This window comes from Lucilia sericata, unplaced genomic scaffold, assembly GCF_015586225.1.
Source record: "Lucilia sericata isolate MDLA Ls3-8-SP2 unplaced genomic scaffold, ASM1558622v1 Contig000587F_arrow, whole genome shotgun sequence".
In the NCBI taxonomy this organism is placed as follows: domain Eukaryota; kingdom Metazoa; phylum Arthropoda; class Insecta; order Diptera; family Calliphoridae; genus Lucilia; species Lucilia sericata.
Window position 1 is genome coordinate 1,255 of NW_023994594.1, and position 20,694 is coordinate 21,948.

The window sequence follows — 20,694 nt, forward strand, 5'->3', positions numbered from 1 at the left end:
CTCTTGCGATTCATAAGTTTTCTATAGAAAACTCTTGCGATTCATATGTTTTCTATAGGAAACTCTTGTGATCGAAAAGATTTTTATAGAAAACTTTTGCAATCGATAAGTTTAATATAGAAAACTCTAACAATCGATAAGTTTTCTATAAAAAATTCTTGCGTTTGATTAGTTTTTATAGTAAACATTTGACTTTAATCAGTTTTGTTAAGAAAATTTTTGCGATCGATCACTTTTTATAAAAAACTCTTGCGAGCGATCAGTTTTATATAGAAAACTCCTGTTAACGATAATTTTTCTATAGAAAGCTCTTGTGATTTACATAGAAAACTCTTGTGATCGATAAGTTTTCTTGCGATAGGTCAGATGTTTATAGAAAATGTTTGCATTTGATCAGTTTTCTAAAGTTTTGCGATCGATCTGTTTTCTGTTAAAAATATTTGTGATCGATTAGTTTTCTATATGAAATTTCGTTTAGTTCCTTCTAGAAAACATTTGGAATTAAACATTTATCTTTAGAAAACATTTATAAGAAGCTTTTGGGATGAATAAGATCAGAGAATCTTTTCTGATCGATCAAAATGTTGCTATCGATTACTTTTCCATAAAAAAGTGAAGTGGTAGAGACATCGTTAAGTTCTTAAACGATCATTCAGTTTTTTTTTTAATTTTTCATTCGATTGGAGTTCTAAAACTATTTTTGGTTAATCAATATTTAAAAAAATAAACATTTAACCAATTTCCTAAGGAAAACTTTTACAATTGATCAATTTTCTGAAGAAAGCTTTAGTGATTTATAAGCTTTCAATATCAAGCTTTTATGATCAATTTGTTTATTGAATAGAAAATGTTGCAATTGATTAGTTGGATAAGATATGTTTTCTAATGAAAGCTTTGGATATGACTTTTTTTCTACAGTAAGCTTTTGCTTACAGCTTTTCACCTGAAGTTCTAAAGCTCATCTCTTATTTATTATTTGCTACTTACTTAAAAATTTATATGTAGAAAACAGTTTTAAACTTACCTAAAAAGAGAAAAAGAAACAAAATTAGTAAATTTGTATAGAAATTAAAAAAATATATATATTTTCTTAAATATATGACGTTAACAAGATACTTGATACTTCAGCACAAAGTTGTGTTTGTCAAATGCCAAAATCTTTCAAAATTTAAACAATTTTAATTAAAACTCATTATGTAAATAAAATTTTCAAAAATATCAAATTTCTTGATCATTAATTCAAAAGAAAATAATATTTTTTATATTTTCTCTAACAAAAGACTGTTAAACTTTATTTAACTACCGACTATTTTTATTGTCAAATTTTGTATGTAAATTATATTTGTTTAAATGTTCATGACTATGAACGCAAACACCATCAACTAAAGTAAAGTACACTGACAAAAGAAAAGGACGTTTCATCTAATGGGCTCATAATAATAAAAAAAGGGAACAACCCACTCAATTTTTTAGACCAATTTTGTTTGTTAACTAAGAAAAATACAAGACTAAACTAGGAAAACGTAAAAAATGAGACGACAACGACAAACTTAACTATTGTTATTAACAAATAATAATGACAACAACAGCGACCATAATTGTACAACAAATAAACGCTTAAATTTACAACAAATAGAAAAAAAAAAACATTAGAAGCAACAACAAACAAATAAAAGCAACAAATTCTAAAGATACTATTGATAAAGGAAAAGTATAAAAAAAACTTTAAAAGTTTTATAACTAGAAAAAAAAAACAGTTTGTTGACATTGCGACAAAATGCTGTTGAAAATTGAAGAAATTGTATACAATTTATATTAAAAAATAAGTATAACAAGAAAAACAACAAAAAAGAAATGGTTGAAAAAACAAACAAACATCTAACAAATAAACAACTGACATATGGACGGACGGATGTACGAATAAACAGACAGACAGACAGACAGACAGACAGAAAAACAAATAAACATTTTTTTAACGTTTGGCAAAATGGCAACATTAAAAATAAAACACCATCAAAAAGTTGCACAGTGGTCTCAATAATGATTTTTTTAAACTACATTTACAACATTCTGCAACATAATCAGATTAATTGTTTAAATTTAATTAAAAATTTCTGAAATGTACTGTTTCCAATAAAATACGTTTGTGATTGATCGGAATTTTTCAGAATATTTTTCAAATGATCAACTTTTTAAATACTTTAGCGATCGATTTGTATTTTTCAAAAATACTTTTTTGATCGATTAATTTTTAAATTAATCCGCTTCTATAAACAATAATATTGTTGTCGATCAGTTCTTTAAAGAAATTTTTTACGATCTCTTCATAGAGTATTGAATGATCACAAAACTTTGATATAGAAAACTGATCGTTTAAAAAAGTTTTTTTTTGCCTAACTGATCGGATAGAAAGGTTTTATGTAGAATATTAATTAAAAATATTACCGATCGTTAGGGTTTTCTATGGGATCTTTTCTATAAAAACTACTTTTGTGATCGACCAATTTTCAAATCAATCAGCTGCTAACCAAACCAAAGGATAAGAACAGATTTAAATAGATAAATTTGATCGCAAAGTCTGTGCATAGGATACAGATTGATCACAAAAGTTTTATATACAAAACTTATCGATTGTAAAAGTCTTGATATGCCTAACTGATCGATAAAAAGAATTTCTGAAAAAGAAAATAATAAAAAAAACTTAAACTATCATTAGGGATCCCTAAGGAACCTTTTCTATCAAAAACACTTTTGTGATCGATCAATTTTCTAATCAATCAGCTGCTGAAAAGGCAAATAGTGTCGACTTATTTTATTTTAGGAAACAGTAATTGATCGCAAAAGTTTTTTATAAAAAACTGATCGATTGCAAAAGCTTTTTATAGGTAACCGAAAGGTAAGAAAAGATTTAAATAGATAAATTTTGATCGCAAAGTCTGTACATAGAATAATGATGGATCGCAAAAGTTTTTTGTAAAAAAACTGATCGATCACAAAAGTTTTTTATACCTAACTGATCAATAAAAAAGTTTTCTATAGAAAATTTATTTAAAATAATACCGATCATTAGGGATCTCTATGGTCTCTTTTCTATCAAATATACTTCGATCAATTTTCAATAAATAATGTCGGCTAAATTATTTAGGGAAATATTTTTGATCGCAAAAATACTAATCAAACGCAAATGTTTTGAAAACTGATCAATTCTAAAAGTTGAGCAACTCAGCGAAAAAAGTCTTCTATAAAAAAAATTTTGATCGCAAGTTAGGTAGAATACTGATTGATTGAAAAAGTTTTATATAGAAAACTGATCCGTAAAAAACGTTTTTTAATAAATACTGATCAATAAAAATGAATATAAAATTTTAGCAATCAATCAGTATTCTATTATCCGTTTTTGGGACAGATAAACTTTCTTAATTTTTTTTAATTTTATAGAAAAAACTGATCGATCACAAAAGCTTTTTTATGCCTAATGGATCGATAAAAAAGTTTTCAATAGGAAATTATTTAAAAATAATACCGATCATTAGGGATCTCTATGGGATCGTTTCTATCGAATATACTTCTGTGATCGATCAATTTTCAATCAATAATGTCTGCTAAATTTATTTAAGGAAATATTTTTGATCGCAAAATCTGTTCATAAAATACAAATCAAACGCAAACATTTTAAAAACTGATCAATTCCAAAAGTTGAACAACTCATCGAAAAAAGTCTTCTATAGAAAAATTTAAATGCAAGATCAGTTCATAGAATACTGATTGATCGAAAAAGTTTTATATAGAAAACTGATCCGTTAAAAACGTTTTTTTATAGATACTGATCAATAAAAACGAACATAATGTTTTTGCAATTAATTAGTATTCTATGATCCGACAGATAAACTTTCTTAATTGAAAACATTAAAGATCATAAAGGATCGCTATGGAAAACTTTTCTATTAATCTTTTAAAAGAAAACTATAAATAATTTTTTTTGGTCAAAAAGCTTTAATATAGAAAACTTTTGTAAGCGATCAGTGTACTTTTATTGCGATCGCATTAAAAAAAATTGTAATCTATAAGTTTTTCGATAGAATTTTATTTTGATAGTTTAGTTTTTTGTTAAAAAGTTTTACGATCCTTTAGTTTTCACTAGAAACGATTTACAAGATCGCGATCAGTTTTTTTCAATCTTGTTTTATGACATCTTTTGCAATAATCAACAGCTTTAACATTTGCAAATTAATTTTTTTTACCGTTTGACCCATTGTCAAATCAAATTCTATAAAAAATTTAAAAAAACGATCTATGAACGATCAGATTTTTATCAGAAAACTTCTTTAAATCGATCAACGTATCCAAAGAAAACTTTTATTATACTTTTTTTATGTAAAGCAACACAAAATTTCTACGATCATACAACAACAGAACCCCCCGAAAAGGGCTTCTGAGCTCATAATTATGTTAAATATACAGATATATCGATAAAATACGGCACAACTAAGTTTTATAGAAGTCTTGATGACTCTGCCAAATTTCATAAAGATCGGGCCACATTTGACCCTAGCTCCCATACAAAGTCCCCTTCAGAAAATTACTTGAATGTCCCAAATTAGCTTATAAACACAAATATCGCGATGAAATTCAGCACAATAAAATATTATGTCAATATAAATATATTCACAAAATTTTTTCGGGCTTGGTCCATATTTGCCCCTAGCCCCCATATAAAGCCTCTTTCAGAAAATTAGTTTTTCATCCATAAATTGCTTAAATGTATCGGAACAAGGGAATATTGAAGATAAATGCTTTATTATGAAAAATAAATCACATTTAATATTCATAACTGGTGTAGGGTATCATATGGTCGGCCACGCCCGACTATAATTTCTTACTTGTTTTAATAATGCTTTTATAAAAAAGCTTTTTCAATTGAAACCCTTTGAGATTAGTTAGTTATCTTTAAATTTCTATAAAGGAAAAAACTTTAAGTTCAGATTGTACAAAAACTATAAAGTTATATAAAATTTCGAGTAAACTAACTTTAATAAATCTTTTATACAAAGCTTTTTCTTTATAAAACTTTTGCGATCGTTAGGATGCTTTTAAGAAATATTTTAGTAAATACATACATATGTATTTCATGAAATGCTTTCTTAAGGAAAGCTTTAGCGGGCCTATGTAAATATCTATAAAAAAAACATTTCCTATATTTTATAAAAAGCTTTTATTATAATTGAATATAAATAAATAATATAAACTTTTAATTTTGAATGTGTTTTTGTAAAATATTTAGAAAGCTAAATAAAGCCTTTTTATACCACTGTCCTTAAAGCTGTTTTTTTATGTTAGTGTGCTTTTTTTACCATATACTCTTGATTCTAAAGTTTTCTTTTGAAAAAGGAGTTTATTGTTGTATTTTGTTGATTTTTATCATTTACTAGGAGGATAAACAAACTTTTTTGTATGAATTTCTTTTGCCTTACACAAACATACAAACCAAAAAAAAAGGAGACAATAACAACATACATAGTTGTGCGACACATCTTCCATCGAGCGATATAAAGAATATGTACAAAACTACATTGTTGTCAACAATGTACTACTTAAACTCCCATGGATCTGTTTGGATGGATATTCGTATTAAATGGTCTAAAGTGACTGAGAGAGAATGAATGAGTGAGTGACTAAGTCACTAACAGTCTACTGCCATTTGTGTTGGAGGCCATAATACAAAAACACACAAGTTTAATCTACCATCACACACTAACATGACTTAAGATATCCGGCTTCAGTGACCATTTCAAATATAAACAGATATAGAAACAAATTGAAGAAGAGAAAATGTTTCCTAATATACTTAACTGCTCTCTAATGTGGCATGCTACATCAACTAACTAACCGAGTGCTGCAAAAAAAAATATATTAACAAAACTTAAGTGTATAACAAACCGAGTGTATGTCACCATAACTTTTTCTTTCTTTTCGTTTTTTGCAACAATATTTTTCCTAGAAATTTTGTTACCAGTCATGCTTTTTAATCGAAATTGAAAAACTACAAAAAAAAAAAAATGACAGACAGACAGACAGACTATCGTTAGAAAACGCCACCTTTTGCAAAGGCGGATATCTAAAGTTAGTTTTTCATTTGAGTACTTGTAGTTATAGTTACTCTTTCGTGCCTGGCATCGTCACTGACATTTGCTAACAAAATATAATAACAGACCATAATTGTTGTAAAATAAAGTTTATCAGTTTTATTCGATTTTGCTTGCAAATTCCCTGAGTCAACAAATTGTAAAAAACTAAATCTAAAAACAGAAATATGTAGTCTGTAAAACTCAACATGGTTTTTGTCGCCAATTTCAAAGTCTAATTTTTGTAGTTTTTTGCATTCAAATTGTTGCATTTTATATTTGAAGTTTATAATAAAGTTTTTCTATTTTTTATTTAAATATTTATTTGGCATATATGTTTCTTGTCACATTTGCCAAATTTTCTGACAATCCTCTGTTTTTTATAACTTAATGCTTTTATTGTTGTAGCTTTTTTTCGCTTGTCAATTTTATCTTCTTGGCGTCTCTGGATTTTTAAGCTTATTTAATCTTGAAAATATTTGAAGTGCATAAATATTTATAAAAAACATGTTTATTTTGCATAAAACTGTTTGTGCATTAAGGCGGATTAAATATATAAAAAAACAAAAAGTTGAATGCCCTTCATGTGATAGGTTTGGCATGTATAGAATAGTCCATAGTCTAGACTATGCAATAGTCCATCGAGTCTATAGAATAGTCAATAATCGAGACTAAAAAACAATCTATATTCAAAACTATAGAATGGTCTATAGACGAAACTATGGAATACTCTGCAGTCGAGATTACAGAATAGTCTATAGTCGAGAGTATAGAATGGTATAAAGACGAGACCATAAAACGGCCAATTGACGAGACTACAGAATTATCTATAGTCGAGACTATAGTATATTCTATAGTCGAGACTATAAAATAGACTATAGTCGAGACTATCGAAAAGTAAGTAATCGAGGCTATAGCTATATATAAACCTATAGAATTGACTATAGCCGAGAGTATAGAACAGTCTATAGTTGCGACTATAGAATAGTTTAGATTCGAGACTGTGGAATAGTTTAGAGTCGAGGCTATGGAATAGTTTTGGGTCGAGAATATAGAATAGCCTATAATCGAAACTATAGAATAGTATACACTCGAGGCTATGGAATAGTCTATAGTTAAGACTATGGAATAGTCTATAGTCGAAACTATGGAATAGTTTAGAGTCGATACTTAAGAATAGCCTATAGTCGAAACTATAGAATATCTATAGTCGAGACTATAGAATATAGTCGAGAATATGGAATAGTTTAGAGTCGATACTATAGAATAGTCTATAGTCGAGACTATAGAATAGTATATAGTTGAGACTATAGAATAGTCTAGTCGTGACTATGGAATAGTCTATAGTCGAGACTATAAAATAGTCTGTAGTCGTGACTATAGAGTAGTCTATAGTCGTTACTTTAGAATAGTCTATAGTCGTCACTTTAGAATAGTCTAGAGTCGTCAGTTTAGAATAGTCCATAGTCGAGACTATAGAATAGTCTATAGTAGAGACTATAGAATAGTCTATAGACGAGACCATAAAATGGTCTATAGTCGAGACCATAGAATGGTCTATAGTCGAGACCATAGAATGGTCTATATTCAGGACTATAGTCGAGACTATAGAATAGTATATAGTTGTGACTATAGAATAGTATATAGTTGAGACTATAGAATAGTCTATAGTCGAAACTATGGAATAGTCTATAGTCAAGACTATGGAATAGTCTATAGTCAAGACTATGGAATAGTTTATAGTCGGTACCATAGACTAGTATCTTGTTGAGAGTATAGAATAGTCTATAGTTGAGACTAAAGAATAGTATATAGTTAAGACTATAGAATAGTCTAGTCGTGACTATAGTCAATAGTTTATAGTCGAGACTATAAAGTAGTCTATAGTCGTGACTATAGAATAGTCTATAGTCGTGACTATAGAATGTGTATAGTCGTCACTTTAGAATAGTCTATAGTCAAGACTATGGAATAGTCCATAGTCGAGACTATAGAATAGTCTATAGTCGTGACTATAGAACAGTCTATAGTGGAGACCATAGAATGGTCTATAGCCGAAACCATAGAATGGTCTATATTCAGGACTATATAATAGTCTATAATCAAAACTATAGAATAGTCTATAGTCGAGACTATGGAATTGTCTATAGGCCAAACTATGGAATAGTCTATAGTCGAGACTATGGAATAGTCTATAGTCGAGACTATGGAATAGTCTAAAGTCGAGACTATAGAATAGTATATAGTTGAGACTATAGAATCGTCTATAGTCGTAAGTACAGAATAGTCTATAGACTATGGAATAGTCTATAGTCGAGACTATAAATAGTATATTGTTGAGACTATAGAATATTCGTGACTATAGAATAGTCTATAGTCAAGTCTATAGAATAGTCTATAGTCAAGACTATAGAATAGTCTATAGTCAAGACTATAGAATAGTCTATAGTCAAGACTATAGAATAGTCTATAGTCAGGATTAGTTTACAGTCGATACTATAGAGTAGTCTATAGTATAGTCTAGACTAGTCTATGTATATAATATCGACTAGAGACTGTTCTATAGTCTTTACTATGTACTGTTTTATAGGTGCTATTGTATAATCTGTACTATAGTTGTTCCCTTTTAAAAATTATTGTTTTTTCTTCGTTTCCAAAAAAAACTAATGGTTATTCCTTTCACATCTTTTTCATCAAACAATTACTTCATCTAAAAAAATCTGCTTTACGGTTAATTTCTTACATCTTTGAAATGCAATCTCTCGAAAAGTTGGCCTTAAAAATGCATTCGTTTCATTTCGTAATTATTTTCAATTGGCCTAAAGCATTGAATGGTTTTTAACTCAAAGAAATTAGTAACGCATCTATATTTTAAAAAGTTCTGTTTTAATGTTTTGGAAAGAACAAGTTACAAGATACTCGTACCCACAGATACACTTAAAGCTTAATTTCTTTCCATTTTTCTATTAAAAGAGAAAAACTGAAATGTTTTTTTTTTGTTGTTGTTCATTCATTCATCATTTGTCTATCTGTTTGTCTGTCCATTCGTTTGTAGCAACTGTTGATGATGTTGTCGCTGCTGCTGCTGATGATGATGTTGTTGATGAAGATGGGGTTTCCATCTACATTTACAACTTCAGCTTGATTACAAATATTTTATGCATTTTGAAGTGCTGGCGCCAAAAGTTTTCATGAAATTGAAAAACGTTTGTCTTTTTGGTTTTCCGACTTTGCTTTTTTTTTTTGTTTTTTATTTTCTCCTCCACAAGTTGTTGTGTATTTGGGGCATTTTTAAACAAAAGGGGGAGTTTGTTTTTAAATATTGTGTTGGAAATATTTATTTATTTGTGTGTGTTTCAAATCAAATAATACAACAGTATAGGAATTAGTTTAGATACAAAGATATGTATCTATGTTTTTTTATGTTGTATCTTTATGATTTTATGCACTTGGTTTGAACTATAGTCGGTCCATTTCTATAAAATTTTTTCAACATTATGTTTTAAAAACATTTTTTCCAATTTGCTGCCCTTTTTATTTGGTCTGATTGTTTAAGCTTTAACCCCCTTGAACTTTTGTTATTGTTGTCTCCATATTTTTTTCTTTTCTAATATCAATTGTTTTATAGATTTATGTATCTGTATCTACTTAGATTTCATTTTTAAGAGGCATAATCTATCAAGCATCTCAAAATTGCTGCTAACAAAAGCCAAAAACACTTAAGATACAATTGGTCGTTTTTATTGCAATTTCATTTCATATTTTTGTAGATTTATTTAGTTCTCAAGTACATTTATTTTTTGCCTTTTTTTGAAAAAGTTTGTAAATATTAGTGTCTGTTTAAGCACTAGCTTTTGAAAACTAATTAATAAGTATTTCAAAGGAAATGAATTGTAATAAGTTTTGAAATATATATGTATATATTTTTTAAATTGTATTTAAAGTGCAAATTTTTAATATATTTTTTTATAAAAATCGTTAATATTTGTAAGGTCTTTCTTTTAATAAAAAATATTAACTGAACTGTAAAATACGCAAATTTTCCAAGGCTTTTTAAGATTTTACATATTTTTTAAATTTTTAATTAAATAATGATTTAATTTCCGCTGCTACGATTTGTTATTAAAACTATAGACTATTTCAGAGTCTTAAAGATTTAATAGTCTGGGCTATAGACTATTCTATAGTTTAGATTATAGAATACTCTATAGTTTTAAGTATAGACTGTTCTATAGTCGAGACGAAATAGTTCATATTTGAGACTATAGAATGGACCACAGTCGGGACTATAGAACAGTCCGTAGTCGAGACTATAGGATAGTCTGTAGTTGAGACTATTGAATAGAATAGTTATTGTTGATACTATAGAAAAGACAATAGTCGAGACTATATACTCTTCTATAGTCTATAGTTGACCCTATAGAATAGTTATTGTTGAGACTATAGAATAGTCTATAGTCGTGACTATAGATTAGTCTATAGTCGTGAATATAGAATAGTCTATAGCCGAGATTATAAAATATTCTATATTCGAGACTATATACTGTTCTATAGTTCATAATTGACACTATAGAAAAGTCCATTGTTCAGACCATAGAATAGTCGATAGTCGTGACTATAGAATAAGCCATAGTCGATACTATAGAATAGTCCATAGTAGAGATTATAGAATAAACCCTGATTAGCAATAGTCGAGACTATTGAATAGTCCATAATCAAAACTATAGAATAGTCTGTAGTCGAGACTATATATAATAGTCTATAGACTTGACTACTGAGTAGTCTATAGTCGAGAGTATATAGTTTTCTATAGTCCATAAATGAGACTATAGAATAGTCCATTGTTGAGACTACAGAATAGTCCATAGCCGATTCTATTGAATAGTCTATAGTTGAGCCTATAGAATAGTCTATATTCGAGACTATATAATAGTCTATAGTGGTAACAATTAAATAGTACATAGTCGAGACTATAGAAAAGTCCATAGTCGAGACTATTGGATAGTCTATAGTCGGGACCATTGAATATTCTATAGACTATATAATAGTCTATAGTCTAGACTATATAATAGTCCATAGACTCTATATAATAGTCTATAGTCGAGGCAATAGAATAGTCCATAGTCGGGACTATAGAACAGACCATAGTTCAGCTATACAATAGGATATAGTCTCGACTATTGAATAGTCTAACGTCGAAGCAATAGAATAGTCCATAGTCGCGACAATAGAATAGTCCATAGTCGAGACTATTAGATAGTCTATAGTCGGGACCATTGAATATTACATAGTTAAATTATAGAAGAGTCTATAGTTTAGACTATATAATAGTCTATAGTCTAGACTATATAATAGTCCATAGTCTCGACTATTGAATAGTCTATAGTCGAGGCAATAGAATAGTCCTTAGTCGACACTATAGAATAGTCGGTAGTCGAGACTATAGAATAGTCCATAGTCAGGAATATAGAACAGACCATAGTTGAGCTATATAATAGGCTATAGTCTCGACTATTGAATAGTCTATCGTCGAGGCAATAGAATAGTCTATAGTCAAGACTATAGAATAGTCCATAGTCGAGACTATAGAATAGTCCATAGTCCAGACTATAGAACAGACCATAGTTGAGCTATACAATAGGCATAGTCGTGACTATAGAATATACCATAGTTTAGCTATACAGTAGCCTATAGTCGAGACTAGTGAATAGTCTATAGTCGAGACTATAGAATAGACTTTATTCGGGACTATATAATAGTCCATAGTCTCGACTATTGAATAGTCTATATTCGAGGCTACATACAGTTCTATAGTCCATAATTGAGAGTATATAATAGTCCATAGACGAGGCAATATTCCGTAGTTGAGACTATAGAATAGACCATAGTTGAGCTATATAATAGGCTATAGTCGAGAACTTTAGAATAGTCTATAGTCGAGACTATAGGATAGTCGAGACTATAAAATAGTCCATAGTCATAGAATAATCAATAGTCTAGTTGAGCTATACAATAGGCTATAGTCTCGACTAGAATAGTCCATAGTCGAGACTATAGTCTGTAGACGAGTCTATATACATATGTCCATAGTCGAGACCATAGAAGAGTCTATAATCGACACAACAGTCAACAAGTATCAAAGTATCACTTTATTGAATTCAATAAAACCTTTACATTTTTATTTCTTTTGTATTGATCTAGATCTGATAATCTAATAAAATCAAATACTAACTCTGTTACAAACATATTTATTGTAACACTTGAATTATTTTGAAAACATTCTTAAACTATAATTATCTAGTAAATACCAAGTTGTTGCCTTAACCTTTTATTTACAAGTCGTTTAATAAATAGTAAATGCGTTATAGAATTTCCCTTTACTAAACTTCTCTATGTATTTGCCACAACAACAAAAAAATCTCTTCCGGCTAAATGGAAAAAAATGAAATCAAAATTCTTTTGCCCATTAAAGCGTTAACTATTTGTTAGAAACATTATTTCTATGGCTTCAATTGTATAGATTTGTTAAATATACATAATTATAGTATTTTCCTATATATCTACTCTCTATTATATTTCGTTTTATCTATTCTATTCTTAACAACTTGATTCGCTATGAAAATACACGGAACTCAATGACATTCACAATAGCAAAAATGACAATAATAAATATGGATGTATTTGGAAAATACAATGTGCAGATAAAAAAAAGGCACAAAGAAAAATATATTTATTTGTAACCATAAACAAAAAATTAACCCTTTTTTGGGGGCAAAATTTTATAAATGATGTTTGGCTAAAGTTAAGAAAAATAAATCTTAAATCTACAAAGGAACAAAACTTTTCATTCACAGTAGCATATTTTTTAAACTTTTTCTCTATAGAAAACATGATTTCTTTCAAAAAGTCTTTGAAATTACAATTTCTTAATTAAGAAATTAATTAAGAATTCTAATGGAACAAAATGGGTTAATGTACTAATGAAATGAAAAGTTTAAAACTAGAAATGTTAACAAAACCGCAAAAATATTTAAAAATAATCATGTCTAAATATATGTAATAAGAGCAAATGGAAAATATTTATTAAAATACACACTAGACCACACATTGATTCTGAAAAACTGGTCTTAAATGTATATAGTAAAATGAAAAGTAAGTTAAGACAAAATGGTCTTAAGTGTAAGTTTTTAATAAAAATCGGATCAGAACTTTGGTATTTTTCCCCAGTTGAAATAGAACAAAGATTTTTTTATAAGGTTAAATTTTGATAGTACCTAAAATGCTCTTTACTCTCTGAAAGTCAAAAGTAAAGAGGTTCTCACTATATATATTCATCTACCATTCATTTTAGATGGAATGTTATCAGACACTTCCTGAAGATTATTTCTCCCAAACTATAATTTCAATTGATCATCAAAGTTAACGTATATTTATGTATGTATAAAGACAATGATTCGGGGGATTTATGTATCCAAGACAAGTTCAGAAGTATCATCTGACGATTCAGTGTGCGGTATGGCGGACTTACTATACTTCTTTTCTAATGATAGTGTGCATCCATTCTCCGTTTAACAGAAGGTAGTGGCTTCATAGATAGATATGATGGGTCTCACCGTAATCTGAGGCCGATTACCTTATACATGATCGAATAAGCTTTTTTTGATATCGTAATTAAGCTAAAATATACTAGATTTCTTATTCGATATCGAATGCCATCATCTCAAAAAGAAAAATTACGATCAATTTGACGCAATTACGTATCCGCTAATTTGGCCTCTGATTGTCAAAAGGCTATAAACATTGACTTTTACTTAATGGAAATCATGAAACAGAAATAAAGTTTATAGTCTAGATTCTGCAATCTACGGAAAATAACAGTAGTATTGAACTTTGCTTTTATTATGACAACTTCTACAAAAGGCATTACAAGCCTTTTAAACTCCATATTAAGCGTGCGACACTAACCTATAACTAAGTAGCGAATACACTTGCTATAACGGAAAGGGAGCTTGAGGAGGTTAACCGGATGAATGTAAAACTGTTTGAAGTAACAAGGACCGAATTAAAAACATGGGCAAGAAAATCCCATGCTGCCACTTAGAAAGGTTAATACCACTACAATCCAATAGGATAACCTTAACGAGAGCGGGACGAGAAACTTTCTCGGAATGAATAAGTCCGAGATTCGTATGATGGTATGTATTCTGAGTGGACACAGAAGACAACTATACAAAGATGGACAAAGTAATAATTTCACTGTTATAGCTAGGATTTTGTCAAAATTAGATCCAAATACATATTTAATCCAGTCAGATATTACATCCCTCAGGCGAGGAGATTTCAAGAAAGATCCCTGAGGATCTTTTCGGGCAAATGAAGGTACATGAAGGTAGAGTTACATATATTTACAGGCCCAGTTCCAGACCGAGATATGAGTAAGTATTCAAGAGGGAGCGTTGGTAGTCTATCTGGCCTTTCGATCGTTCTATGTTTAGTAGTGTCCGACCGAAAGTTCGGGTACGGGTTCGGAGTTCGGTAAAAAGTGAGGTTCGGTCAATGTTCGGTGTTCGGCGAAATTTTGACCGAACGCCAAACTTTTTATAAAATGTTTTTTTTTTATCATATTTTTATATCATCAAAAAGTTTTAAAAATGCTGAAAATCTGTTTACAGAAGTTATCATACATCCTGGCTGTACAATAAATTTTGGATATACATAGGTACAAAACGCCTTTTTAACCGTTCGTTTTTTCGGCTGATTTGAAAAACTGTTAACCAGAAACTGATTAAAAAGCTAAGAAAAGTGAAACATTTAATTTGAATTATCTAGTTTCGAATATAAATCTTTAATTTCATTTGTAACATCGAAATTTTCTAGGTTCTTATTCTCAAACGATCTAGACATGTCTGTCAGTCAGTCTGTCAGTCTCTTGAAAGAACGATAGCCCCTAAACTATTGTTGCAGTTTGATTGGTATTCAAAATGGACAAAATCGGTAAATTGAAATTTGCGAATTGTGTTAAGTATTGTATATATATTTTTTATTTTTTTAAAAACTAATTTTACTAATTCGATAAAATTCATTTTGATTTCGATACATATTTAAAACGAAATTTTGATCACATTGGATCATAATATCATGTATAACAATATTATGATAAATACAAAAATATCATGATGAAATATTTTGACGGTATTTAATCATATGATATTTTAAAATTGTTACAATAACGATAATATGTTTAGACTACAATCATAATTTTAATCACAATATGTTGCTCTTAGAATATGGTTATCACAACCATGTTTTTTTCTCAGCGTGCTCTTACAGATAATTATATCATTGTCAATAAATCGTTTATTAACAAAAAATAAAAAAGTATTATTTTTCATTTAAAAAAAGTTCGTGTTCACCGAACTTTGAAAGCCGAACAAAGTTCGGGTTCGCCCGAACTTTCAAATTTACCGAAGTTGGGGTTCGGTGTTCGGTACCGAACGAAATTTTGAGTTCGGTCGGACTCTAATGTTTAGCAAACAATTGGTTATTGGTATGCCCAAGACAACTTTTCTTAATTTATATTGAGTAGATAAACATTAGAGATTCTTAATATTCCCAGCAAAAACTCGGTAATGACCTGTACTTACACGACAACTTACTTTTCAATGACTACTACATAACATCGCATTACTTTTAAATTCTCTTAAAATGACTTACATATAATCAGATACGTAAGTATCTCTTTTGAATTCGGATATCACAGACCGAAATATGAGAAAGTATTCAAGAGATTTTCACAAGTAGATAACAGATCGACGATTTTGGATATTCTTAATGTCCCCAAGTAAAACTCGGCAATGACTTGTACTTACACAACAACTTACTTTTCAAGGAGTACTACATACCATCACATTACTTTTAAGTTCTCTTATAATGATTATATACGTAAGTACTTTCTTTTGAGTTTTGACGTTTGTTGCACATTTTATTTGATCGCGTGCTAGGAACTAAGCGGTGGTGTTGTGAGTACGTCAGTGAACTAACAAGCAGGAGGCCCATGTATGTATTCTGTGTGAGTAACTACCTATTTGTAAGTACTTATTTAAGTAGTTATTTTTAAGCGAACTAAGGAGAAGTACTTCTCTCCAATGTCAACAACGTTTTAAAATAATGAATACGAAAAGCTGTTATTTTAGCTTTTCAACTCATTGCTTTTTAATGTAAATTGTTAGTGGAATTCTAGGCATGAATCTAACTAAACAAATTTTAAGAACACATGGGTTATATCCTTCCGATTCTGATATTATATGATATATAATATGCTGACAGTAGAGTATCGTATTAATTGGTTTTAACATCAACGACTTTAGTTGGCATTGAGGAACTGGGTAATTTTATCCAATCATTTCTCAGACATTTTTGCAAAACTGATATTCCATAAGTCTTTTTTGTTTATAAAATTTGAAACCTTCGATTCATATACAATATCAATAAAAACAAACTAGTTTATGTTTATTTTAAAAACTGCTGCATTTGCAAAAACACAGCATTTTTTTGCTGTTAGTTTAGTTTATAAATAAAATTCTAATAAATATAAACAAATTTTAAAGAAAAATTTGTAAATAACATTGTATAAAAGGCGTGTAAAAATACCCATGTGTGGTAAAAATAATATTTTCAAACTGTCAGTTAGTTTTACGGTCTGTCTGTCTGTCCTATGTATGTATAAACAAATACATATTGGTGTCTAATTAGTTAATGAAAACAACTAAATGTTTTGTTTATTAAAGCAAAATTTAAAAAAAATATTAATATTTCAACAAAAATTTAAACAAAATAACAAGAAAACAATTAAATCTTTTTATACTGAAACCACCATAGAAAAGCAATAAAACTTTTCTTTTTTTTGAAAATTTTATATTATAAAAACATAATTTGTTTAATTAACAAATGAACTTAATATTAGAAAAAAATTGAGAATTATTATTTTAAAAATTTAAAAGAATTTTTTTTTTTAAATTATTTTATGCCAACATGTGCTTTTTGCTAAAATATTAAAAATCTACTTTTGACAGTTTGCCAAGCGTAGCATAATATTAAACAATTTTTTCTTTCAATTTATTTTTGTTTATTAATTTCAAAATAAAATATTTGTTTTATTTCGAAAAGAAAAATGATAAATAATGCGAAAATTATGGCATTTATGTTTAAAATAAATTTTGTTTATATGTTTAAGGAAGAATTTTTTTTGACAATGGCATTAGTTTTTTTCAAAAATTAAAAAAAAAAACTGACGAAAAATGTTTTCAAAATTATGAGTTAATGTTTATTTTATTTCAAATTTTGTTTTCAACAGATGTGACTGGAAAAATACGCATTTTTAAGAAATTTTAAACCACTAATTAGAAAAAATATTTCATCAAAAAAAGCTAATAGAAGGCCCTTTATGTTAAATACATATTTTTTTATTTTAATAACCCCTTAAGCTTTAAATTTTGAATTCTCTTTTATTTCTTAAACGAAATGGCAAACAATATGATTAATTTTAGTTCATATTTTAACTTGTTTTAATCTTAAAACCCTACAAAATCCTAGACACATTAACAACCATTAAAATGGTTTTATCTTCACACACACACAAACCAAGACCAAAAGTAAATTTTATTTAGTGGACTTATTTAAGAAACGAAAGAACAACGAACTTGTATAGAAAGAAGTTGCTTTTAGTTTTAGCCACGACTAAAAACTCAAATGTAGTAAATTATTTGTCTATTACAAATAGTTTCAAGTTTTTGTTACTGTCGTTGTTGGACGGATTGACTAGCTAAATAAAAATGAACTTAAAACCCATAAATGTTGAAAGAAGGAAGGAGTATGTATCTAAGTATAATAAAAAAATTGTATACACATATGGGTACAATAATAACAATGTTTTATTTTAGTGCAAATAAGAAAAAAAAACAAAGAAACGACTATAAAACATGATTCTAGTTTTAGAGAATACTAGTAGTAGCGCCGAAAAAGCAGAGATAGGCAAAATGTATGAATTGGGAACCACAATTGTTAAAAGCTTCAGACTAACTAACTAACTAACTAACTAACTAACTAACTAACTAACTAACTAACTAACTAACTAACTAACTAACTAACTAACTAACTACTAACTAACTAACTAACTAACTAACTAACTAACTAACTAACTAACTAACTAACTAACTAACTAACTAACTAACTAACTAACTAACTAACTAACTAACTAACTAACTAACTAACTAACTAACTAACTAACTAACTAACTAACTAACTAACTAACTAACTAACTAACTAACTAACTAACTAACTAACTAACTAACTAACTAACTAACTAACTAACTAACTAACTAACTAACTAACTAACTAACTAACTAACTAACTAACTAACTAACTAACTAACTAACTAACTAACTAACTAACTAACTAACTAACTAACTAACTAACTAACTAACTAACTAACTAACTACTAACTAACTAACTAACTAACTAACTAACTAACTAACTAACTAACTAACTAACTAACTAACTAACTAACTAACTAACTAACTAACTAACTAACTAACTAACTAACTAACTAACTAACTAACTAACTAACTAACTAACTAACTAACTAACTAACTAACTAACTAACTAACTAACTAACTAACTAACTAACTAACTAACTAACTAACTAACTAACTAACTACTAACTAACTAACTAACTAACTAACTAACTAACTAACTAACTAACTAACTAACAAACAAACAAACTAACTAACTAACTAGTCTAGTCTATAGTTAGGTCTATAGTCTAGTCTATAGACTAGTCTATAGTCTAGTCTATAGTCTAGTTTATAGTCTAGTCTATAGTCTAGTCTATAGTCTAGTCTATAGTCTAGTCTATAGTCTAGTCTATAGTCTAGTCTATAGTCTAGTCTATAGTCTAGTCTATAGTCTAGTCTATAGTCTAGTCTATAGTCTAGTCTATAGTCTAGTCTATAGTCTAGTCTATAGTCTAGTCTATAGTCTAGTCTATAGTCTAGTCTATAGTCTAGTCTATAGTCTAGTCTATAGTCTAGTCTATAGTTTAGTCTATAGTCTAGTCTATAGTCTAGTTTATAGTCTAGTCTATAGTCTAGTATATAGTCTAGTATATAGTCTATTCTATAGTCCAGTCTATAGTCTAGTCTATAGTCTAGTCTATAGTCTAGTCTATAGTCTAGTCTATAGCCTAGTCTATAGTCTAGTCTCTAGTCTAGTCTATAGTCTAGTTTATAGTCCAGTCTATAGTCTAGTCTATAGTCTAGTCTATATTCTAGTCTATAGTCTAGTCTATAGTCTAGTCTATAGTCTAGTCTATAGTCTAGTCTATATTCTAGTCTATAGTCTAGTCTATAGTCTAGTCTATAGTCTAGTCTATAGTCTAGTCTATAGTCTAGTCTATAGTCTAGTCTATAGTCTAGTCTATAGTCTAGTCTATAGTCTAGTCTATAGTCTAGTCTATAGTCTAGTCTATAGTCTAGTCTATAGTCTAGTCTATAGTCTAGTCTATAGTCTAGTCTATAGTCTAGTCTATAGTCTAGTCTATAGTCTAGTCTATAGTCTAGTCTATAGTCTAGTCTATAGTCTAGTCTATAGTCTAGTCTATAGTCTAGTCTATAGTCTAGTCTATAGTCTAGTCTATAGTCTAGTCTAGTCTAGTCTATAGTCTAGTCTATAGTCTAGTCTATAGTCTAGTCTATAGTCTAGTCTATAGTCTAGTCTATAGTCTAGTCTATAGTCTAGTCTATAGTCTAGTCTATAGTCTAGTCTATAGTCTAGTCTATAGTCTAGTCTATAGTCTAGTCTATAGTCTAGTCTATAGTCTAGTCTATAGTCTAGTCTATAGTCTAGTCTATAGTCTAGTCTATAGTCTAGTCTATAGTCTAGTCTATAGTCTAGTCTATAGTCTAGTCTATAGTCTAGTCTATAGTCTAGTCTATAGTCTAGTCTATAGTCTAGTCTATAGTCTAGTCTATAATCTAGTCATTAGTCTAGTCTATAGTCTAGTCTATAGTCTAGTCTATAGTCTAGTCTATGGTCTAGTCTATAATCTAGTCTATAGTCTAGTCTATAGTCTAGTCTATAGTCTAGTCTATAGTCTAGTCTATAGTCTAGTCTATAGTCTAGTCTATAGTCTGGTCTATAGTCTAGTCTATAGTCTAGTCTATAGTCTAGTATATAGTCTAGTCTATAGTCTAATCTGTAGTCTAGTCTATGGTCTAGTCTATAGTCTAGTCTATAGTCTAGTCTATAGTCTAGTCTATAGTCTAGTCTATAGTCTAGTCTATAGTCTAGTCTATAGTCTAGTCTATAGTCTAGTCTATAGTCTAGTCTATAGTCTAGTCTATAGTCTAGTCTATAGTCTAGTCTATAGTCTAGACTATAGAGAATAGAAATACATATATGCAAAAATATAGGAAAAAAATAAGTTTTTTCGGAATTTTGGTCATATTTTTGATATTTATAGACCGATTTTGCTAAAAGTCGAAAGCAAGTCTGATGGAAGAATTCTAGATTTGGA

The 20,694-nt window shown here is 28.8% G+C and overlaps 1 protein-coding gene across 2 annotated transcripts in view; it reads right to left on the minus strand.

The window, feature by feature from the left end:
* Positions 1-868: 868 nt before the first annotated feature.
* The window catches only part of LOC119606456 (tyrosine-protein kinase Fer-like), a 47,162-nt gene continuing 27,336 nt past the window's right edge, over positions 869-20,694 (minus strand). For both annotated transcript variants that reach the window (XM_037959971.1, XM_037959970.1), the window contains exon 4: positions 869-1,024. In XM_037959971.1, the coding sequence (XP_037815899.1) occupies positions 980-1,024 (45 nt within the window). In that variant the 3' untranslated portion in view covers positions 869-979. The remainder of the gene's footprint in view (positions 1,025-20,694) is intronic.